Source organism: Jaculus jaculus, chromosome 3 (genome assembly GCF_020740685.1).
Source record: "Jaculus jaculus isolate mJacJac1 chromosome 3, mJacJac1.mat.Y.cur, whole genome shotgun sequence".
Lineage (NCBI taxonomy): Eukaryota > Metazoa > Chordata > Mammalia > Rodentia > Dipodidae > Jaculus > Jaculus jaculus.
The window spans coordinates 61,055,951-61,081,156 of NC_059104.1; the positions used below are offsets into that span (position 1 = coordinate 61,055,951).

The window sequence follows — 25,206 nt, forward strand, 5'->3', positions numbered from 1 at the left end:
TTTTCTCATGGGTTTGCCTCTGCCTGCTGTGCAGCCTCTATACAACTGTATGAAATATAAAGTATAATGTGTGATCAACTTAAATAAAAGAACCCATGATTGCCATCACTACAACCAAAAAAAAAAAAAAAAAAAAAGATAGCCAACTACCTAGCATGAGACTATGTATCTCTATCACATCAACCAGGCCCCAGTAGACATTACAGAAGTGGTAACTTAAACACAAGTGCTGCTCTCACTGCTAGCCTGACAACCTCCACGAGAGAGAAGGCAGTAGACACTGAGGAGGCTCAAAACTTATCAAAGCAGAAATTCAGAGGATGCAGAAAGCTTAACACTAAAAGACATTTTTAATATACCTGCTGAGGCTCAGGGAATATTTCAAAGAAGGGGTGGAAAGATTGTAAGAGCCACAGGGTAGAAAGGAGTATCCCAAGTTACTGTCCCACCCCCAGAGACTAGCTGGTACACTCAATGACCACACAGTGAATACTCAAACCCCACTGAGGAAGGCCCTCAGTGGAAGAGTGTTCGGGCAAAGGGAATATAAGAGTATAATACAGGCTGGGCATGGTGGCGCATACCTTTAATCCCAGCACTGGGGAGGCAGACATAGGAGGATCAACATGAGTTCGAGGCCACCCTGAGACTACATAGTTAATTCCAAGTCAGCCTGGACCAGAGTGAGACCCTACCTCAAAAAAAAAAAAAAAAAAAAGAGTATAACACAATGGGAATATAACCGATATGTGATATGTTCATGGCAGTAAAGCCCATAATTATTTAAAAATAAATAAAACCATTCTCAAAGAAACTAACTCAGTCCTCAAAACCAACATCAATCCCTTCTGAGAGATATGCCCCCAATGATCTACCATGTTTTTATTTTTTCCAATGCTGGGAATTGAACTCAGGGCCTTGTGCATATTAGGCAAAGAAACTGAGTTGCATCCTCAGGTAAGGTTCAGTTATTCCCCCAGGACAATCATACTGGAGATTAAGCTTCTAGGACATGAACTTTTATGGGACAAACCACCAAAATCAAATCATTAAAAGCCAAAGCAGATGTTTACAACATGACTCATCATAGAGAGGACCATTGATAAAATTAGTAACTGACCCATAAACAATCTGAGTCCCTCCCTGGGAAGAAGTTCCCATTTCCTAAAATTAAGGTTTATGGGGGTGGGGAGTGAGTTAGAGTCTCACTTTGGCCCAGGCTGACCTGGAACTCACTCTGTAGTCCCAGGATAGCCTCAAACTCACAGTGATCCTTCTACCTCTGCCCCTGAGTGTTGATCAAAGGCATGTACCATCATGCCCATCTAAAATTAAGGTTTAAATCTGATTCTGACATTGTGGTTGGTGAAGCTTATGGCTGGCTACTTCCTGAGCCAGGCCCCAAGACCAAACAAACCAGCTGTCTCTCAGACTCAGCTAGACCAGAGGGTAAAGCCAACCACAATAAGATTATAAACAGATGCTTATCAGGTGGGCAGACCTCATTTTTTGGCTTTTCACCTGTCTTGAAAACCCAGGTCCCTGCTCTGGTAAGCCTCCCATCAAAGCCTGACAGGGCTGAAATGTTGGGGAGTGAGACCATTTACTCCCACAAGTACTCTTCTCTCCCCTACCTTCCATATGGCAGAAGCTATCTGTACATTGTACTCTTTTCTTCTCTTAATCCAATGGAGTCTCATTAAACCTTTAAAAAAAAGTAGTAACTGACTTCTCATCAGAAACTGGAAACCAGAAACAGAAAGATGACATATTTAAAACCCTGAAAGAGGGCGCACGCGTCTGGAGTTTGTTTGCAGAGGCTGGAAGCCCTGGCGCGCCCATTCTCTCTCTCTCCCTCTATCTGTCTTTCTCTCTATGTCTGTTGCTCTCAAATAAATAAATAAATAAAATTTAAAAAAAATAAAACCCTGAAAGAAACTTTCAATCAAGATTTCTACATCCATGGGCTGAAGAGGTAGCTAGGCAGTTAAGATGCTTGCCTGTGAAGCCTAAAAACCTAGGTTCAATTCCTCCGTACTCATATAAGCTAGATGCACAAGTTGGCACGCACATATAGATTAGTTTGCAGTGGCTGGAGGCCCTGGCATGCGCCTCTCTCTCCCTCTCTCCCTCCCTCTCCCTCTCCCTCCCTCCCTCCCTCTCTCTCTCTCTCTCCCCCTCTTCCCCCCCCCGCCTTTATGGCTCTCTCTAATAAATAAATAAATGTTTTAAAGAATTTTTAAAAAGAACTCTACATCCAGTAAAATTATCCTTCAAAATACAACGAAATTGGGCTAGAAAGATGGCTTAGCTGTTAAGGCATTTGCCTGCGAAGTCAAAGGACCCAGGTTTGATTCCCCAGGTGCCACATAAGCCAGATGCACAATGGGCACATGCATCTAGAGTTCATTTGCAGTGGCTACAGGCCTTGGCACTCCCATTCTCTCTTTGTCTGTTTCTCTTTCTCTCTCCTTCTCTGCCTGCAAATAAATAATTTTTTAAAAATAATCAAAAATAAATAAATTTTTAAGCAACTCTTTAAAACAATACAAAGAAATTAAGACATTGCAGATGAACAAAATCTGAGAGAATTCAACAGCAGAACTATCCTAAAAGAAGTAAGTGTGCTCTTCCTTCCAGCTGAAATACAAGTACCCTAGACAGTAACTCAAATTCACCCAAACAGAGTGTTATGTAAAAGAAAGAAGACAGTTAAACATAAAGACAACATGAACATGTTTTTGTCCATCTTTCTATTTAACTTACAAAATAATACTAAAAGCAATGACTACAAAACTGTGTCAGTGGACTTTTAACATGTAAATGTGTCATTCATGATAATAGCACAGAAAACAGAGGTGGTAAAAGACTGACAGTATTTTGGATGCTGCAGCAAAGTTTCTTATATTACTAAAATTAAGTAAGCACTGATCTGAACAAATTGTTCTAGGGTGTTACTTGTGGGGACTAAGAAGCAGCTCAGTCAGTACAGTGCCTGCCTCACAAGCATGAGAACATGCATTCTATCCCAGAGCGACATAAAAAAGCAAGGTGTGGTGGTATTTACTTGTAATCCCAGTACAAGGAAGAAAAGACAGGTAGGTCCCTAGGGCTCACTGGTTGGCCAATCCAGCCAAATAGGCAAGTTCAAGGCTATTAAGAGACCTTGTCTCAAAAAAAGGTGCTCAAGGCTATTAAAAGACCTTGTCTCAAAAAAAAGGTGAATAGGGCTGGAGAGATGATCTTAGCGGTTAAGGTACTTGCCCGCAGAACCTAAGGATTCAGGTTCGATTCCCCACTACCCATGTAAGCCAGATGCACGGAGGCACATGTGTCTGGAGTTTGTTTACAGTGGCTAGAGGCCACAGGCCCATTCTCTCTTAATTAAATAAATAAATGGGATTTAAAAAATTAAAAATAGAATACATCAGATCTTTAAAAAAAAAGTGAATGATGCTACTAAGAAATGACACCAGTTTGTCCAATGCCTACACACACATGCATGCAGACACACGCACATGCACGCATGCGTGCACACGCACTCATACATACACAGAGACACATATATTTAAAATAAATGTTAGTTATGGACTGGAGAGATGGCTTAGCAGTTAAACGCTTGCCTGTGAAGCCTAAGGACCCCAGTTCGAGGATCAATTCCCCAGGACACACACTGGTCAGATGCACAAGGGGGTGCATGCATCTGGAGTTCATTTGCAGTGGCTGGAAGGCCCTGGTGCACAGATTCTCTCTCTTTCTATCTGCCTCCTTCTCTCTGTCTTTCTCAAATTAAAAAAAATGAACAAAAAAATTTAAAAAATAAAAGTTATAATGCCTATTATGAGCACCAAGAAAATAACTGGAACCTAAACCAAACTACCTAAAACCTAGTAAAAAAAAAAAAGCTAAATGTCGTATGTTCTCTCTCATATGTGGATCATATCTACAGATAATTGGATTTCTGTGTGAGTAGGAAAAAAAACTCAGTGGCAGAGGCCATTAAGCTAGAAAGGAGATACAAAGGGAATAGAAAGGAAGGGAGGGGGGGACTTAAAAGGATGGTGTTGCATATATGTAAATAGAAGAACAGATTAATGGGCGTGAAAAGGCCTAAGTGAGGTCAGGGAAAGAGATTCAGTAAATTAAAGGAATGGTGGAGGGGCGGGCTAATCAAAATCTAAGAGGATATAAACAAATCATATGGAAACCTACTTTTTTGGACAAAGGAACACTCAGGAGCCATGGATTGTTACTAGAATTTTTCAGTGCCAGGGATGGGATACCTTCCAGTGAGTTGTTGGCCAGGGAGGTCTCTGATGCCCCCAAAGCATTACAGGCCATTGCCGAGGCCCTTGGTTTCCCACCAGGAACAGATGGTAAGACCCTATTGCTAAAGACTCCACATACTTGGGCTGCACAGCCACTGAGAAATCCTGCTGGACCTGAGCTGAAAACCTCCTCCATGTAGACCAGCTAACAGAAAGCTGGAAGAAGCCATGCTGCACCCACTCTCCATTATCATGCTACCAACAATCGTGGGCTACAAGAGGGCCTATACCTATTAAATTCTCTATAAAAAAAATAAGGGTTATCCCATTTGTCTGGTGCTAACCTTACTCTCTGTTGTAGAACCTGCTTCTCTTTTTCAGACAGATGCAGATCCTAAGGAGAGAACCACCCCATCATACCTCAAAAGGGCCCCAGCTGAAACTAAGAATAATTGGCAAAACAAGCAAGGGTGCTGTTTTCTTGGCAAACCAGGTACCAGCACAAGGGTGAAGGAGACTGACACAGAAAATAATCAACTCCTACCAAATCAGATATCCAGAGACCCAGAGGCCCCCAACACCTCAGCACTGAAGCAGACCAAAAATGAACCCAATATGGCTCAAGGAAATTTTGCAGAAGAGGGGGCAGAAAGAATGTCAGAGCCACACAATGGGTCATGATACACAGAGACATTTCTCCTATCCATAACTATAGGCCAACTCCACAATGCATAACCCATATACCTCAACAAGGAGGGGCTAGGAGGAAGAGACAGGACATGGATGAGCCTAACAATGGTACCAACTTGACTATATTCACTGAGTACAAAACTAACCAATTTAAAAAATAAAAACGATAAAACACAGTTACTAAACTTGTGAACCATTTTCATTGAATGTCACCATATCATGTATTTGTGGATCACAGTCCCAAGGTACATGCAGTTTGTGAACTGTCCTGTAACTGAAAGCCCCAGAGTGCTGGGACTAAAGGTGTGTGCCATCAGCATGGCTTGTGGTTTTTTTCTTCATTTCTTTCTTTTCAAGACAGAGTCTCATACAGCCCAGGTTGACCTCAAACAAGTCACATAGGCAAGAATGACTTTGAATTTCTGTTCCTTTTTCCTCTGTCATGTTATTTAAAATTTAATAACCTCTCCTAGAATACTCACATCACACATTGTGATATAATTTTTTACATAATTTGTATAATTTTGTACAATTGTCTATGTCATAAACTTTGTAACCAGTTGAATATTGATACGCAATTGAGACAGTCTAATCCTGTCATAAAATGCTACAACAAATTTAAAAAAAAAAAAAAAAGCCAGGCTGCATGCAGCTCAATGGGAGAGAGAGAAATCACCAGTGAAAATACTCAACAGTGGACACTGCAAGCCTTCTCATTTGGCTAACCAGGCCAAATGAACCAACAGGTACAACAGTGGCACATCTGTTATAGGGGAAACTAACCGCCCTCTAATTGGACTGGAGGCCCATTCCATTGGAGGGAATGCATCACTGATACTGAAAACCTACAACAGGGGTAGTCATGAGCCCTAGGGGTATAACATCTGTTGTTGTCTGGCTAAATGTACATACTGTGTTCATCAAACTGTCCAATAAGCACTTCTCTTAACATTCATACCCATATATTAATGCTACTCTCACTTTTTCTTCAGAGAACTTTCTCTTTTCAGGTGGCAGGTACCTTGGGATGATTCAAAAGGCATCACAGTGCTGAGAAGTGACAGAAGAGTGCTCAGCACTGCAATGTCTCCATCACACCTTCTAAGGCTAATGGTCCATTGAGGAAGAAGTGGCAGAAAGAATGCAAGAGCCAAAGGAAGGGTAGGACTCCTTACAATGTGCTCCTCCACACACAAAATGGCCTGGTATCCATGACCTCACAGTGCCTGACACTACCTATACAAGACCATCATAATAGGAGGAAAAGAAAAGATGATGACATCAAAATAAAAGAGAAACTGATTGAGAGAGGGAGGGGATATGATGGAGAGTAGAGTTTCAAAGGGGAAAATGAAAGGAGGGAGGGAATTAGCATGGGATATTGTTAATTATAAAAAATTTGAAAATTCCCAGTAGAAAGGAGGAAAAAAATGAAGAGGACAGATTACAAAGCCATTTAGAAGGTAGAGTTAGTGGAACTTTGCGTTAGATGAAAGAAAAATCTTTCTTCAGCCAGTCAGACATAGGAGGATTGCTGTGAGTCTAAGACCAGCCTGAAACTACATAGTGAATTGCAGGTCAACCAGGGCTAAAGAGAGACCCTACCTTGAAAAACCTAAAAAAAAAAAAAAAAAAAAAGAAAGAAAGAAATCTTTCTTCAAAGAGTACACAGCCTAGTAGAAGAGTCAACAGTAAAAAATAAAAATATGGGGCTGGAGAAATGGCTTAGCGGTTAAGCGCTTGCCTGTGAAGCCTAAGGACCCCGGTTCAAGGCTCGGTTCCCCAGGTCCCACGTTAGCCAGATGCACAAGGGGGCGCACGCGTCTGGAGTTCGTTTGCAGAGGCTGGAAGCCCTGGCACGCCCATTCTCTCTCTCTCTCTCCCTCTATCTGTCTTTCTCTCTGTGTCTGTCGCTCTCAAATAAATAAATAAAAAATATTTTAAAAAAATTAAAAAAAAAAAATATGTATATTCATCAGTGTACCTAGTGAATGGAAGTTAGAACAGGAAAGTAGCATGAGCTTGGGCTAAGACCAGGTCAAAATAGCTAAAGACTGACTTATCAGAATTAATGTTTACAAGAGATTCTCTGAAGGAAAAAAAAATGGAATAAGATTTAGAAAAGACGAGACTGAAGTCATTAAAGAAAGGCAAATTAAAATTACAACAAAATACTTCACATGTACAACAATGACAATAACAAAAAGTAGCTGGGCCTCATGATACAGCCATAAGATATAGCTACTTGGGAAGGGCTGAGGCAGGAAGATTACAAATTCAAGGAATCCTGAACTACAGAGTGAGTCTAAAGCTTGTCTTGAACAACTCAGTGAGACCCTGGTATCAAATTTTAAGAAATTAAAAGAACTCTGCATGCAGCTCAATGGTAGACTGCTTGCCTACTCTTAAGGTTCTAGGTTCAATACCCAGGGCCAAATATATTTATATATATAATCAAAAAAGACTGTAATTTTAAAAAGGTTATACCAAATGTTAGTGAGGGTATAGTAAAATTATAAACCTGATACATTGCTAAAGGGGATGTAAAATGGTGCAATACTTTACAAATCATTTTGGCAATTCTACAAAGTTTTAAACAGGGTTACTATATAATCCAGAAGTAGACCAAAACTGGAGATATGCAGAATGAGAAAAAAGGAAGAATATCCATGCAATGGAATATTATTGAGTCATAAAATCAATTAAGTAGTAACACATGTTAAAGTGTCAATGAACCCTGAAAACATTACACATTAAGTGAAATAAGCCAGATCCAGAGGCCATATATTATATGACCCCACTGAATATGACATGTTCAGAATAGTTAAATACATGGAAACATTAAGTATAATAGTCACTGCCCAAAGCTGGGCATGAGAAGAAGAAAATGAAGAGTGAGCATTAATGGAATGAGGATTCTTTTCAGAGGTGATAAAGTGTTCTTAAGTTAGACAGTGGTGATTGTTGTACAGCTCTGTGGACATACTAGGACTTACTGGACTGTACTCTTCAAAAAGGTGAACTTTGCAGTATATGAATTAAATCTCATAAAACATTGGATAGGATCAATAACATGGATGAACCTCAAATTCACACACACAGGCATGTGCTGGCATGCACACACACACCACCCCATATGATGTTATTTTCATAAAGCTGAAGAATAGGCAAAACTGATCTATCATGGCAAAAGAAAGAATAGCCGTTTCTAGGGTAGGGAAAGGGAGAAGAGACACTGATAATTCAAGTAATCTTGGTGGTCATACAGTTTTATAAAGTTGTTTAATCAAATGAACACAAAATCTGTGCATTTCATTACATGTAGAGTTCATCTCAAGAAACAGTATGTGAGCCCTTGGGAAAATGCCTCAGTGGGTAAAGGCACTTGCTTACAAAGTACACCAGCCTGGGTTTGATTTCCCAGTAGCCACTAAAGCCAAATGTACAAAGTGGCACATGCATCTAGAGCTTGACTGCAGTGGCTAGAAACCCTGGGCCCCCATACTTATTTACTTTCTCTCTCTATCTCTCTCTCTCTTTCTCTTTTTCACCTCACAAAATAAATAAATGAATGAAATAGTATGTGATTTAAAAAATAAGTTTTATACTAAAAACAAGTGAAGTAAAAGGATGTCTGGAGTCGATTTTAAATACAATAAAAGAAAGAAATGAGTACCAATTCTTAGGTAGGTTGACCTAGTCTTAAGAAGGACAAAAAATTGGTATAATACTGTTAAGTGTTGAAATTGAATAACATTGTGGGTTTATATTATTTTCTATATAGATTTATGTACTTCCAAAAATTACCACAGTAAAAATTAAATGTATTCACTCAAACATAAAAATTTCTGCTGGGCGCGGTGGCGCATGCCTTTAATCCCAGCACTCGAGAGGCAGAGGTAGGAGGATCACCGTGAGTTCGAGGCCACCATGAGACTACATAGGGAATTCTAGGTCAGCCTGAGCTAAAGTGAGACCCTACCTCAAAAGACCAAAAAATAAAAATAAAAATAAAATTTCTTACTGTAGTTCTGTGGCACAAGTTCCGGACTCTTCGGAGTTTTCAATTTGTAGAATACATCTCCAATACTAACTGTATCACCTACAACGAGAGTAAACAAACACAATCATTATAGAAGGCAAGCAGCACAGTACTCTTCTAATAACAATAATTCTCCTAAGCTGTAGAGAGGGACATGACACAAATATACTGGACATGGGTCTGTAAGCTGTAATCTAAAACTTCTACCCACAGTTTAAGTGGTATCAGAGAGAAATGAGGTATTGACAAAATTCACATTTCAAGTTCTAGGTTGATAAAAATGATGAAGTACAATAAAATATATTAACTAGCTTTACTTTTCATTAATGGTAATGCTAATATAAGCAAAAGCAATTCAGAAGAATGTATTATGTATATAATCACTGTTATGGTTAGAACACAAAATGGCCATAAGGTCATGATTTGAACACACAGACCCTAAGAATTATTTCAAGAGGTTCTGGAAACTTTATGAGGTGAGGAATAGGTTGAGAAAGTGGGTCACAAACTGCCCTGTAAGAACTATACTTAATGTTCATATTCATATATTAATGCTACTCTCATTGTTGGTAAGAGAAGCTTCTCTTTTCAGATGGCGGTGATCACTGGGCTGACCCAAAAGGCAAGACAGTTCTCAGAAAAAGTGACAGAGGGGTATCCAGCACTGAAACATCTCTATCACATCCTCCAAGGCTCAGGAGTCCATTGCTGAAGAGGTGGCAGAAAGAATGTAAGAGCCAAAGGAAGAGTACCACTCTTTACAATGAAACTGTTCAGATTGAAATTTGCCTTGATATATCCAAGACTTCTCAGTGACAAACAATACCTTCTCAAGACCCTCATAATAGGAGGAAAAGATGATGACATCAAAATAAAAGAGACACAGAAAGAGAGAGGGGATATTTGGACAGTGGAGTTGTGAAGGGGAAAGTGGTGGAGGGAATTATCATTGCATATTGTCTGTAAGTAGAGAAGTTGTCAACAAAAAATTATACATTAAAAAAAAAACGGGCTTCATCCAGGCATGGTGGTGCATGCCTTTAATCCCAGCACTTGGGAGGCAGAGGTAGGAGGGTCGCCGTGAGTTCGAGGCCACCCTGAGACTCCATAGTAAATCCCAGTCAGCCTGGTCTAGAGTGAGACCCTACCTCAAAGAAAAAGAAAAAAAAAAAGGCTTCATGATTGAATGATCTATGGGTTCCCACCTCCCTAATCCCCTTCTCTGGAGGATGCATACACAAAGTGATTAGACCAGAGCTCTCAGTTCCTTCTCCATTTCCCAATGGTCTGGTCTTGATACATATCACCTACCAAAACTAAACTCAAAGCACATTAATCTCCTAAACAAACCTATCATATACACTGAGATTGAAAAAATGATCAGAAACCTGCCCAAATGGGCTGGAGAGAAAGTCACTTGCCTGCAAAGCCTAAGGACCCATGGTCTACTCTTCAGATCCCACATTAGCCAGATGCACAACAGTGAGGCAAGTGTAAGGTCGCACATGCTCATTAAGTGGCACAAGCATTTGGATTTTGATTACAGTGGCTGAGACCCTGGCATACCAATTCTCTCTCTCTCTCTCTCACTCGCTCTCTCACTCTCTGTCTCTCACTCTAAAATAATATTTTTTTTAAACCCTCCAAAAAGAAAAGCCCAGGACTGGATGGCTTCTCAGCCAAATTCTATCAAACCTTCATTGAAGAAGTGAAACCCACAGTTTTTCTCAAACTGTTCACATAACCAAAGAACAGGGTATCCTCCCCAACTCCTTTTATGAAGGTAGCATCACCATAAGACCAAAACCATGGATAGAACAAGAAAAGAATACTATAGGCCTATATCCCTGATGAACTTAGATGGAAAGATACTGAATAAAATCCTTACAAACAGAATTCAACAATAAACCAAAAGCATTATCTGACTTCATCAAGAGGATTCATCCACGAATGCAGGGATGGTTCAAGATAATACTCACTTTTTTTTTTCCAAATAAATACTTAATCACAATGACCACATGATAATTTAAATAGATGCAGAGAAGACCTTTGACAAAATACATCACTTCATGATCAAAATGCTAGAGAAGGGGCATGGACAGTTTATATCTCAACACAGTTAAGTCTATAATAAGCATCTAAAGCCCAAATAATACTTAATGGGGAAAAACTGAAGGAGTTTCCATTGAGATCAGGAACAAGGCAGAGATGCCCACTCTCACCACTGCTCTTAAACATAGTACTAGTGGACTGGAGAGATGCCTTAGTGGTTAAGGTGCTTGCCTGCGAAGCCTAAGAACCCAGGTTTGACTCCCCAGAACCCACGTAAGCCAGATGCACATGGTGGCACAGGCATCTAGAGTTAGTTTGCAGTGGCTAGAGGCCCTGGTGCACCTCTCACATAAATAATTAAAGAAAAATAAAGAAAAAAAAATAACCATAGTACTATAGGTACTAGTCCAAGCAATAAGACAGGGGAAAGAAATAAAGGGAATACAAATTGGAAAGGAAGAAGTCAAATTAGCCCTATTTGCAGATGATATGATCCTTTACATAAGTGTCTGGAAAGTCTCTATCTCTAAGATTCTAAAGTTGATTAATTCTTTCAGCAAAGTGGAAGGATACAAAATCAACACACAAAAATCATTACCCTATCTATATGCAGACAAGAAATATACACAGAAAGAAATTGTCTAGGCTGTTCCATTTTCAATAGCAAAAAGAAAAAAAAAAAATACCTTGGACTAACACTAAAAGAGGACATCAAAGACCTATATAATGAAAACATAAAAACACTCAGGAATTGAGGAAGACTTGAGAAGATAGAAAGAACCCCCATGCTCCTGGTTAGGTACAATTAATATTGTGAAAATGGTCATTCTACCAAAAGCAATAAACAGACTTATGCAATACCAATAAAAATTCCAGCATCATTCTTCAGAGATAGAAAGCACGAAGCCCTTTCTCAGATGTTACATCTTTAAAACTTCTCAGATGTTACATCTTCCAAATTCAGTAACACTGAATAGGGTAAGAAACACTAGTCCAATATACCACTGATGGAAGTATAAGTCAGTGCAACCACTTTGGGGGGGATTTCTAATACTCATTATACCCTATCTATTTATGTATCCTAGGAGGCACATACAAGAGTGTGTCCCTTTAGTATTCCTTGGTATGGCTTCAATATCTATGTCACAATAAAATTCCTATGTTGAAATCCTAACCTCCAAGGTATTAGGAGGTAGGGTCTTTGCAAAATGGTTAAGTCATAAGAATAGAGCCCTCACAAATGAAATTAATGCCTTCATTAAAGAGCCTCAAGATAACCCTTTGTTCCTTTTACAATCTAAATATGGAGGTAGATGATGTCATCAATGAACTAGAAAGTAGGACATGGGATGCAGAGATGGTTTAGCAGTTAAGGCATGTGGTACTTTGAATAGATGGCCCCCAATGTATTCAGTGTTTTAGTACTTTGTAGTTTGCATGTGAAGCCATCTAGCTGGAGGCATTTTCACTGGGCAGATCTTAAGGTGTAGTGGTGGGTTTGAGATTTCAATCTAAAAATAGACAAAGTATGCTCCTGGAGTTCCCGAAGTGTGCTGTCCTTTGTGGCTTTTGACTTTTTGGCTTGTGCATTTCTTTCTTTCTTTCTCTCTCTCTCTCTCTCTCTTTCTCTTTCTCCCTCTCTCTCTCTCTCTCTCTCTCTCTCTCTCTCCCCCGCCCCCCCACCCCGCCTTGGTCCTGTGAAAAAAGCAGGCCAGCTTCTTCTGCCATTATGGAACTTTCCCTAGATGTGTCAACTTCAATAAATCCCTTCCTCCGTAACTGTGCTTGGTCTGGAAGTTCACCTCAGCAAAACCTAAAGCTGTCTGCTACAAGGCACTTGCCTCCAAAGTCAAAGGACCCAGGTTTGATTCCACAGAACCCATGTAAGCCACATGCACAAGGTGGCACATGCATCTGGATTTTGTTTGCAATGGCTGGAGACCTTGACATATCCATTTTCTCTCTCTCTTTTCTTTCTTTCTTTCTCCCTCTCCCTCTCTCCCTTCCTCCCTCCCTCCCTCTTTCTAATATCTAAAAAAGTAGGACCTCATTAAACATAAAATCAGACAGAGTCTGGCCACTTAGCTCAGAGTGGCTTCATACTCCATCTCCTGGGTGCTGGCTCACTGCCCTTTGTTAGATACTCATGGATCCATATGAAGACAAAGGCAGAGTTTAGAAAAAAAACAACAAGCTCGTCCTGGCCCTAGCAATAACACAAAGTCATCGCCACCTCAGGGCATGAAGATGCCAAGGGAGAAAGCACACGGAACTATGGGGTGACAAAGCCAGGAGGGAGCTGGATAACAAGTAGAAAGAGCATAATTAAAAGGAGAAGCAGACAGAGCCACAACCATACCTGGATAATTTAAGAAACTGTTCTCTACCACTTGTGGAAGAAGCTGGGTGATAAAAGATAGAAGCTTAAGAGACTACTTCTTGGTCTTTTGGCCACAATGAAATCTGAAGGTAAGAACACAGAAGATCTGAAATTACTCATGCCTACTTAACCCATGTGACACTGTTGGAATATACCAAATAAAAGCATAATACAGATTTTAAAATATATACGGAATATTGACCAAAATATATCATGGGCTGGACCATAAGGCGAGCCTCAATAAATTTCAAACAAGTAAAATCATAAAGTATGCTTCCTGATCACAATGCAATTAAATTAGAAATCACTAAAAAAAAAAAAAAAAAAAATGCCTAAACATTTACAGATCAAACAAGACTCTTTTAAAAAATAGAGAGAAAGAAACCACAATGAAAACTGGGATCATAAAGAAATAGGATAGTGATCAATCAGCCATGTCTGTTATAGACAAAGGAGAGGACATGCAGATGGACCAGGCATTTACTATTCCTGCCTTAAAATGAATGTCCTTGGCCATCTTCTGCTATAGTGCTAGAATCCCATGTGTCATCTAATCTATACCAAGACTGACTTCTATACAACTCTTACGTTCCTATTTTGGCTCAGAACTGACTCCTGAATTGCATACCTCAGTGGTCTACCACACACTTCGCTTGAATATTCTAGTCATCTTAACTTCAGCATGAGAAAATGGAATTCTGTTCCCTGTGTGCCCAGCCACCTCCAACCAGCTCCATGTCTTCACCTATTTCTTTTTTTTTTTTTTTTTTTTGGTTTTTCGAGGTAGGGTCTCACTCTGGTCCCGGCTGACCTGGAATTAACTCTGTCATCTCAGGGTGGCCTTGAACTCATGGCAATCCTCCTACCTCTGCCTCCCGAGTGCTGGGATTAAAGGCGTGCGCCACCACGCCCGGCTTGTCTTCACCTATTTCTTCAGTCTAAATAGCTTCTACATCTTCCTCATACCACTTTCATTTCATATAACTACTGAATCTTCCCCATCTTTTCCTCTGGCACAATATCTCCCTCCCTCAAGAAATTATCTGTTTCGGTAAGCATAGAATCCAATTCATACTTTTTTTTAAACTTTCATTTATTTGAGAGAAAAAGACAGAAAGAGGCAGACAGAGAGAATGGGCGTGCCAGCATCTTCGGCAGCTACAAACTCAAGGCACATGCATCTTGTGCATCTTGCTTTATGTGGGTACTTGGGAACCTATCCAGGGTTCTCAGCTTTTCAGGAAAGCACCTTAACCACTGAGCCATCTCTTTAGCCCCAATTTATACTTTCATGATTCATTTCTCAGGCTGTATAACAATTATTTGGTTGTGCTTTCTGTAAAACAGTGTCCCTTGAGTAATGGAATATGAACACTCATAGAGCAGGACAGTCTTCCAAAATTGGTTTTCAGACCTCCACTTCCATGTGGATCTGAATAGAAACTGACCCTGCAGGTTGTCTACTTTCATGTGCCCTTTCAGAGCAGGCCCCTCCCCACTGATACTACTGCACTGCTCCAGCATATCAACTAAAGAGACATATAAGCTCATGCTTAGAAGCAAGCAGCCTTCAATTATTCAAATCAATGCAAATAAAACTGTCTAGGAATCTTAATATTTTTATTAAAAGCAAAGATTTCCTTTAAAGCTACTGCAGTATAGGCTGGCTTGTGTCCGAAACAGCATTCTGCATAGTGGGAAAAACTGAGTCTAATCAAAGGAGACAAAGGGAAAGGTAGCGAACAACCACAGGAAGCTTCAACAACTAGCTGTGCACACACTTAGAGATAAGCTAATTTTCAGCTTCTCAATTCTTGAGATCATGCTATATTGCTTTTCATAAAAGTCCCACTTAGGATTGAAGAAATGGCTCAGCAGTTAAGGCATCTGCCTGCAAAGCTTAAGTGTGGGGGGTGCCAGAACAGGCAGTTAGATTAATCAGGCAGGATGATGAAGGCCCTTAAAGGGAGGGGCCTTAGGAAACCACACCTATCTCAGCTTGCCCCACCCGTACCAATCCTGGAATTTAGTGTTTATTTATCCCACCCAATAAGATCCCTCTCAAGTGCACACCCTGCCCAGGTATGGGTGGATTTCTCCTCTAAACCCAAGGCAGATTGGCTGGGACACGTGGTATAGGTCTGCCAAGGTGGGATGACACAGGTGCTACATCCCCCCAGGATCCACAGTGAGAAGGCCCATGTTTTTCCTCTCAGAAGCTGGCAGTAGTGTTTTTTGATCGTCAGACAAGAACTCCTTCCCGTGGGGGCAGCCATGCCAGAGTGAGAAGAGACACCTTTTTCTCTTCTATTACTATCTTCAATTTTCAATCCTTCTTGAAAACGCACTTTATTATTAAAATTCCCCCTCACGGCCTGGCATGGTAGTGCACACATTTAATCCCAGCACTCGGGAGGCAGAGGTTGGAGGATCACTGAGAGTTCAAAGCCACCCTGGGACTATATAATTAATTCCAGATCAGCCTGGACCACAGTGAGACCCTACCTTGAAAAACCAAAAAAAAAAAAAAAAAACTCCCCTCACATTTTTTTCTAAAATCTGTATCTGATCACATGGCTCATGAGCTACACATGGACCACATGGGCTTTTGGGCTCCACATGGTATACTTCTCCCTAGGTATTTAGTAAATCTTTGAGAAATAAACAAACAAATGCTTACTTTAAGGATACTTGCTTGCAAAGCCTGACAGCCAGAATTAACAGCCAGAATTTGTTTTTAAGCTCTAGTTAATGATTTTCTGTATCTTCTGAACACTGCCCATGAGCATGCTCAAAAATCAAGCCACTGCTCAGGTCAGGGCTCCGTGATGCCTCAGTCAGTAAAGACCTGTCATGCCAGCATGGGGACCTGAGTTCAGATACCCAGATATGGATCCCTGAGGCAAGCTGGCTAGCTAGACTAGCCCAATAAATGAGCTCTGGGTTCAGTGAGGGACACTGCCCCAATAATAAGGCAGGGAATGATTGAGGAAAACATTCAGCATCAACTTCTGGCCTCCAAGCACATATATACATGTGTACCTACATTCATACAAACACATACACAGGGTGGGGGGGAATATAGAACACTTGAACCCTGAATCCTTACAAACTTTCACTAATGATATCCCCTGCAATCATATGCTTTCCTTCATGGCCTATTAGCATGGGCAGAACCAGAAACCTTCTATTTCTCAATGTTTAATCAATAAGAAAGTTTGCAATGGACAGCTTTGGCAGTTTTATTTTGTATTGATATCTTCTATTAATTCTTTAAAGCACTGGTACAGCTGATAGTTTCATTGTTTGCTAACTTCTGGGAAATTTGTATATTCCCCCCAGATATTTCAAGAACTCCACCAATCTCAAAACTGCTCTGTATATACTCCATGCACCTCTATGGGCTCTTTTTCTGAACTGCTCTTAATCCCTTCTGATCACAGACTATGTATTCTGTTAATGAATATACTGTTACGACATTTGGCATGCAGCTCTAGGAAATGTGCTCAAAATATAATGACTTGTCATGTTCAAGTAAACTTGGCCTGAGGATACCTTTGATCCCTAACATGATGAAAACCAACCTAGTATGCTTTTTGTAACAAGTGAGTGTCAACTAGTTACAGTAGCAGAGCTACAGTCAATCAGAGGCTACCAAAAGATCAGACCACATTCAAATAAGGCAATCACTGAGCTATAATCATCAAGCTATTTCAGTACCTAATTTCTGTGGTCTGTAAATGCTGCTTGCCCACACTGCTCAGCAGATCTCTCTGAACCTCTTCTGGCTCAAGAGCTGCCCAACTTGGCAATCATTCCTAATTCAATTAAACTCTATTAAAATTGATGTGTCTGAAGATTTTAAGAGCAGTTACAACAAGTTGGTTCAGTTCTAGAGTTTCTCAACAGTGAATGGCTGACATTTGGGGCTGGATATATCCTTGCTTTGAGATGTTCTTCCTTGCATTGTGGAATGTTTAGCAGTACCACAGGCCTCTACCCACTGATGCCAGCAGCACCCCTCTCTCCTGGCACATTTCCAAACACTGTTAAATGTCCCAGAGTGGGTGGAATCATCTCAGGACAAGAACCAGTGGCTTAGTGACATCGCTTTGCCCTTTTTATATTTTAAATTGAAGACCGAATGTAGGGCTTTGCATATGCTAGACATGCACTCGAACACTAAGCCAAATCACTAGCCCATATCACTTTTTTAATATACAAAACTTAGAGAAAAAAATAAATGTATTACCAAATTCCATCTTCATCTAGGAGCTCTTGATATGATCTTCCTAATGATGTATAAAATGACAACTATTCTGGGATCTTATTGTTAATTTACTTGGTGGACAAGGTCAGGAGATTCTCAGAGTCAAGAAGACCTTGTTGCAGGATCAAAATAGTTAATATATTCCAAAAGGCTCAATACCTAGTAAATACAGAGATAAGACTATACCATAACATTTCTCAATTTTTTTTTCAGTTGAAGCCAAAGTCACGAATTTTCCCTCCCCAAAGTCTAAATATTTCTATTTAAGCCCAATGATACAATGTTTAAATCACACAAAAATGTACACAGGGCTGATGAGATGGCTTAGTAGTTAAGGCACTTGCTTGCAAAGCCTAAGGAGCCAGGTTCAATTCCCCAGTACTCATGTAAGCCAGATGTACAAGGTAGTACATGTGTCTGGAGTTCATTTGCAGTGACTAGAGGCCCTGGTGTAGCCATTCCCTCTCTCTCTATGTGCCTCTTTCTCTCAATCTCTCTCTCAAGTTAAGAAATAAATAATAAATAAAATATTTTTAAATGTACACAGATAGGTATTTATGTCATTGTTTTGTATATTTCAAAATAGGCACCCTAAGTATCCAAATAAGGATCAGCAGAGAATGACAGAGAGGACAGATCTCCAGTGTTCTGCTCTGGCCACCCAGGTGAGCACACCCTGCTGCAGGTTAGCACATGGGGTGCTGCATATACATTAAACACCCACAAAATACAAGCAAAACAAATTATATGGGCAAATGTCAGAACTTAATATATAGTTTAAATGATTTTAGGGGCTGAGGAGATGGTTCAGTGGTTAAAAGTGCTTGCTTGCAAAGCATGCCAGCCTGAGTTTACAGTACCCATGTAAAGCCAGACACAAAGTGGCAAATGCTCAAAAGTTCATTTGCAGTGGCAAGAGATCCTAGTGTGTGTGGGTGGGTGTGTACACATATATATTTTAAGCTTTAAAAAGAAAAATGTTTAGGATGCTATTATATTAATATGTTCCCAAAAATACATGTGATAATAAATTACACAGTATATTATCCTATTTTCGAAACTAAATATGAATTTTTGTACAAATATTACATTTATATGCATAATTGAATTTATCTGCATGGTTGAATAGATGTTATTTGGTAGGATAGCCAAAAAATTGGAAATTATGGATTTGGTGAGATTATATTTTTAGGGGTTTGTCTGTATTTTTTTCAGTTTGCTACACATAATATAGATTGTCTTTGCAAAAATATTTTAGGGGTTAGAGAGATGACTTAGCGGTTTTAAGGCACTTGCCTGTGAAGCTTACGGACCCAGGTTCAATTTTCAGGTCCCACATAAGCCAGATGCACAAGGTGGCACATGTGTCTGGAGTTAGTCTGCAATGGCTAGAGGCCCTGGCACTTCCATTCTCTGTCTCTCTCTCTCTCTCTCTCCCTCCCTCCCTTTGTCTCTAATAAGTAAATAAAAATAAAAGTTTTTTTAAAATTTGGAATGTTTCCATAAACAGATTTACTTCATACACAAATGTCATAAAAAATAGTGGTAACAGAAAGCACTAAATGTCATGGTGGATTTATATAATTATGCTTCTAAGTTTATCATTTTATGACATCAGAGCTCTACTGAACCAACACGCATGTGAAAATGCCACAAATATCTGTACTGAAACTTGTGCAGCAAATAACCTCTTTATTACCTCTTTACTTATAAAATGAATTAAGTGTAAAGAAATAAAGGATTAACAAAGCATAGATAACATACAGTCTAATAGAAAAGGAAAAACCAGTAGACTTTGAAAAGGCTGAGGGGCTGGTTTTGTTCCATTTTTACTTTTTAACATACATGACCTCTCTTCCTTCTTATTGTTAGGTAGGGACAGGCTCTCAAAATGGAGTCACTAAGGACAGCAGGAAGGCAACAGAGACATAAGGAAGTAGGTCATCCACATTGCTCAAGAAACAGCCCAGCCATTATCCCTTCCTTGCCTAACAATGCCCCAAGTCATGGTTTCCTGCTCCCTGCTCACTGTTCTGGTCCTACACCCTAGCTACTTAAAATGGCTAATGTAAAGAAGAAAGGAGTTCTTTTCGCTTCCTTACCTTCCCCCAACAGAAGAAGCCCTATAAAGCCATTATCTATAATCTCAGGTTGGCTGTGTTCTGCTCTTGAGTGTCAGTCCTGACAGCTCATGTTTTTCCTAAATAAAAACTTTCATCTTTGCCTCATAGTGGTTTGCATAGTCTTAGTCCCTCCTGAACATTACATTCATCAAAGCTTAATAAAGGTCCTATTTTGAAAACCAATAAAGCATTGCAGCCTATCAGTCATTCTCTACATGAACTTTAACCTAGTAAGCACTGAATACTAATTAGGTGCAAAGTGTTGACAAGCACCAAAGGAATGGACAGTTAAGAAAGTCATATAATCCAGAAGTACAAAAACATAAATAATGTGAATCTGTTACTTATGTACTTTTTTGCTTATCTTTCAAACTGTTCAGAAAAATGTCAGTTCAACCAGAGGACATAGGGAGTCTTGCCACACATACAAATGCAGCTGAGGGCCTCTTTCCAGCACAAACACGAATCCACTATAGTTGACCACTTTTTGTGATATATACTTGTCTATGTTTAACCTCTGGATCGAAATGGGCTGCTCGACCTTGAAGGCCTTATCCTTGTGTAACGGTAGCTCAGAGCTTGCCTTTTATTTACCTGACCCATAACTGCTCTGACTTGAGCCCAGATCTCTGGTGAATGCACAGCTCCATTTATCCACACTCATCATACCAGTGTTTTATATAGCAAGAACTTAGGTTATTATAATTCACCTGTGATCTGACCTGTGAGCATCAACACTTGACTGCAGGTAGTATGCCTCCATGTGTCCATGACTGACACTTGAAACAATGCCCATACTGATTTGGTGAACATAAGACAAAGACTGAGGGCATTTACAACTAACCACTACTGCCTATATAATATACTTTTAAAACCCACACTCAAGTGTGTTTCTACTTTCTCTTTATTTATTTGTACATGTGTTGAGCACACACACTAAAGTCTATTACCACTGCAAACTCCAAACACATGGGCCACTCTTTTTTTTTTTTTTAAGAGCTAGAGAGAGAGAGAATAGGCACATCAGGGCCTTCAGCCACCATAAACAAACTCCAGATGCATGTGCCACCTGGTGCATCTGGTTTACATGGGTCCTGGAGAATCGAACCTGGGTCCTTCTCAGGCAAATGCTTTAACCTCTAAGCTATTTCTGTTGGGAGCTATGAACCAAACCTTGGCCATGTTACCAGAAACCGCCATATAGCAAGTTAAGTTTCTACTTCCTCACCTAATACTCAACTACCAGAAATAATGGGATCGTACACCTGACTAAACACTCCCCCACCCTGCTGGTAGCTGATGGAAGAAACAAAGGCATTGCGGTTTAACCAGTAACTCTGCGATCTTTGCCCTAACTACATCCCCTTCCCCCTACAACTCCTTGCCCTGACCACATCCCCTTTCCCCTACAACCCTATATAAACCTATGTGGAAAAAATAAACTCTCCAGGCCTTGACAAACACCTAGCATGGTTTCCTTCTTGTGTATGTTTGCCTTTTCCCATCCAGGTTAGCTTCTCCTCGAGTCCTTGTTCAACTCCCCGCTAGCCAGGGCAATTTCTCCAGCCCATGGGGCACTCTTGTATCCAGCTTTACATGGGTGCTGGAGCACTGAACCCAGGCCAGCAAGCTTAGCAAGCAAGTGCCTTTAACCACTGAGCCATCTCTCAATCCCTCACATGTGTTTCTGCTGTTTGTACAGACAACATGTATTATTAAACTACAGGCAACAACATTCACTTTTTAAAAAGGTCTTGTCAATTAAATGTTCCATCTGCCTATCCAGATAGTTCTAAACCTACAAAGAAACTGTTTTTATTTCTTCTAAATCCATGTAAGCAGAATAACTCTCACATAACAGAAAGCATAACTATGAAGAAAAGATGCTAATTTTATTGAATATGTTCCATGGGTTATACTAATTGCCTTCTCTTAACAACAGTTCCAGAAAATACTCTTCTTATCCTTACAGTGAAGAAAACTGGGATAAAGTTAAGTAACCTACCCAGAAGTCTTCACAGTTAGTACAAAAGTGAATTCCAACCAAAACTGCTCAGCTCCAAAATCTAAGCTTCTAACCTTGACCACTGCCTTCTAGAATGTGTGAGAGTTTGGATATGAAGTACCCTCCTAAAGTCTCATATGTTGAAAGCTTGGTCCCCAAGTGACAAATCCAATCATTGAGAGATGATAAAATTAGTAGGGCTTTGACCTATCAATAGATCAAATCTTTGAGGGTTTCATAACCTGATTATGGGGAAGTGGTAGAAACAAGGATGTGAGACCTGGCTAGGCAAGCTATGTAGAGCATGGTTGTATCCTTGAAGGATATGTCTTATCCCTAGCCTTTCTCTCTGTTTGCTTCCTGGACACCATGAAGTGAGCAGCTTCGTTCTGCCAAACCCACCTGCCACCATGAATTTCTGCCTTAACACAGGTCCATAACAATGAAGCCAGAGGCAATGGCCTGAAACCTTTGAAACCACGAGCTAAAATAAATCTTTCTTTCTTTTAAGTTGTTTTCTGTATTTTAGCACATGGAGGAAAAGTGGCTACAGAGGTCACACAGAGGAAAGTCAAAATTCTGCATTGCAATTTTTCAAGGAGAACATTTGTTCACTGATCAAATGAAGAATGAATGAATAAATGGTAAATTCATTCTCATTTCTTGAGAAGATAGTCATTGGATGAGAGTCATGAGAAATAATGAATCATTCATAGTGAAAACCTTCACTATAGTAAGCAAAAATGACATTGACAAAACCTTGCTAGCAACACATCATTCAAAAGCAGCAACAATCTAGTGCTCCTCCCTAACCCATCCCAAACACTCAAACCCCAACACACGACAAAAAGGACTCTGAAATGTTGTGCAGGTAGAGGGGAAAGTTCCAAACTGAGACATTTTGTTTTGATTCTAATGTAATCTCTAGCTGTGCGATCCCCAGCAAGTCACTTTCCGATTCTCGGTCACTCCAAATGCTGTCAAGGGTTTTAACTAAACTTCACTTTCAGTTCTAGGGGTGCTTTAAACTTTGTGTCTCCCGTTAAACTTGTTTAAGCTCGTGGATGCAGTCAGAACACCATCAGCTCTGGGTTCTTTGGAGACAATGTGCGTACATCCATGCTGTCAGCAGCCCTGGATGGAACAAGGCACTGTCCGGTTTCCAGGCCTTTCGGAGATCTGAGCAAGGTCAAGCACGGGACTCAATAACCCTGAGGGCTGCTGCGTTTCCCCGGGTGTAGTCCAGTCTGAGAATTCCTGGCGAGAAAGCGCTGGTGGAGAAGGAAGAAAACACTATCCCAAGTCCTCAGGACCCTTAGTCCATCCAGACCCTCGGGTTACACTGGAGCCCAGAGAGTGCAAGCGCTTTGCCCGACCCCACACAGCAGCTAGCGGCGAGCTCGGGGCTAGGACGTCGGCCTCCCGGCTCGGCGCGCAGACAGGCGGCGGGGAGGGAGGCAGGGGAGGACGGCGGGGTGCGCGGTTACCTGAGTCCGCCCCCGCCCCGGCGTGCAGCAGTCTGACCTCCGGCTGCTGCGCGTCCCCGCCCGGCCGGCCCCTCACCACCTGCCGCAGGAGCAGCCGCACTCGCCGCGAGGCCGCGCCGGAGCGGCCGCCCGGGGCTCCGAGGAGCAGGAGGCGGGACTGCATGGGGCCGGTGGGGTCGCCGGAGAGAGCGGCGTCCTGGGGGAGCAGCGTGAGCCGGCGCGGCGAGGGAGACCGGAAGCGGCGCCGCGGAGAGTCCGCCGGAAACTCCCTCCCCCGGCTGCCGCGGCCGCCCGGCGGCCTGGGTCCGCCCCCCGAGCGCCCGCCCGCAGAGCCCGGACCCGCCAAGCGTGCGGGCGGACGCCGTCACCCCGCAGACTCCCAGCAGCTAGGCAAGTGCCCGCGGCGGTACTGTGAATGGACGGTGAGCGCTTCGAATACTCGCACCTTTCATTTCGTGGTGAATGGCCGCCGCTCTGCGTACAGGCTGCTCCAGTTCTGCCTCTGTCCCTTGCGGGATTGAGAAACCAGGCATGATGATGGGACCTTTCACCTACATCCATCATTGTGACCTTACCAGTGTTTCCACACAGCCTGAAAGCCTGCTTCACCAGTGTTCCTGTTTTATTACCGCTTTCGAAACTCAAAGTGGAAATTTTTATGGTATAAGTAAAACGCTGAAGGATCCAAATCAGCCATGTTCTAGTCATACTGCAATGCAAGAGTTATGTAAACATAATGTATGTCTGTAGTGAGCAAAACGTACGGTGGTGAGGACAGCTGCTTCCCTTTCATCAGTTCCAAATGGAGAAGCTAGTCTACCATGAGGCAAACTAAGCCTAATTTAATTCCATTGCATCCTCAAAATGTCAAGAGTGAATTGACCAGGGCAAAACGTTCAAACGACAATGAAATTGGATAATGCCGATTTCACTCTCAGCGGATGGCCTTGCCAAGTGTAGAGCCACTCTTATTTTTAAATCCACATGTTAGGGACTAGAGATGGCTCATTGGTTAAGGTGCTTGCCTGCAAACCTAACCACTGGGGTTCAATTCCCACATAAAGCTGGATGCACAAGTGGTGCATGAATGCATATTTGAGCACCTCCCTCCAAAGGGCATAACTCTAAGCTAGGTGCTAAAAAAAAAAGCAATCAAGAAGAGGCTGTAGGTCTGGAGAAATGGCTTAGTGGTTAGGCACTTGCCTGCGAAGCCTAAGGACCCAGGTTTGATTCCCCAGTACCCATGTAAGCTTGATGCACAAGGTGACATCATGACAAGGTCTGAAGTTCGTTTACAATGGCTGGAAGCCCTGGTGCACCTGTTCTTCCCACACACACAATCTATTTGCCCCCCCCCCCATAAACAAATTAAAAGAAGAGGCTGTAAAAGAGAAGCTAGGCTTCAGAACTTGGACTTGAGGGATAAAGGCTGACTTATTAGAAAGTGAAAATAAAGATAGAAAATTTTGCATGATATAAAACCTGGTTTCACAGGTATGGTCTCATTTACCTTTCACAACAATTCTAGGAGACAGCTAGGGGAACTGACATCAATGTAAGATATAAACTTGCAAAAAGCCAGGGATTGTGCTAAGTGCTTTAATAAACAATCTCATTTTATACAATTGAGGTACTGTTACCCAGATCTTACAGATGAAGACACTGAGACTGGAAGAGTTAAAAAAAAAAAAAAAAAAAGACATGGTCAAGGTATCTCCATCAAATCTCGCCAGAGCTCAGTACATACCTGAAAGAATGAAAGAAAAATCTAATGGAATTTAGGAAAGTGACTGATATAAGCAATAAAAGCTGTTGGAGTTAGGACAATGAGAATGAACCAGGCTAGAGTATTCATTCATTCAATACTGGAGCAAGTACTGTATAAACAG

General features: G+C 41.2%; 1 protein-coding gene across 2 annotated transcripts in view; it reads right to left on the bottom strand.

Moving 5' to 3' along the window:
• Vwa8 (von Willebrand factor A domain containing 8) overlaps nucleotides 1–23,480 on the bottom strand; it is a 463,242-nt gene extending 439,762 nt beyond the window's left edge. For both annotated transcript variants that reach the window (XM_004650767.3, XR_006636125.1), the window contains exons 1-2: nucleotides 23,318–23,480; nucleotides 8,983–9,060 (exon numbers count right to left, since the gene is read on the bottom strand). In XM_004650767.3, coding sequence (XP_004650824.2) covers nucleotides 8,983–9,060; nucleotides 23,318–23,480 — 241 coding nt within the window. The remainder of the gene's footprint in view (nucleotides 1–8,982; nucleotides 9,061–23,317) is intronic.
• Nucleotides 23,481–25,206: the final 1,726 nt, after the last annotated feature.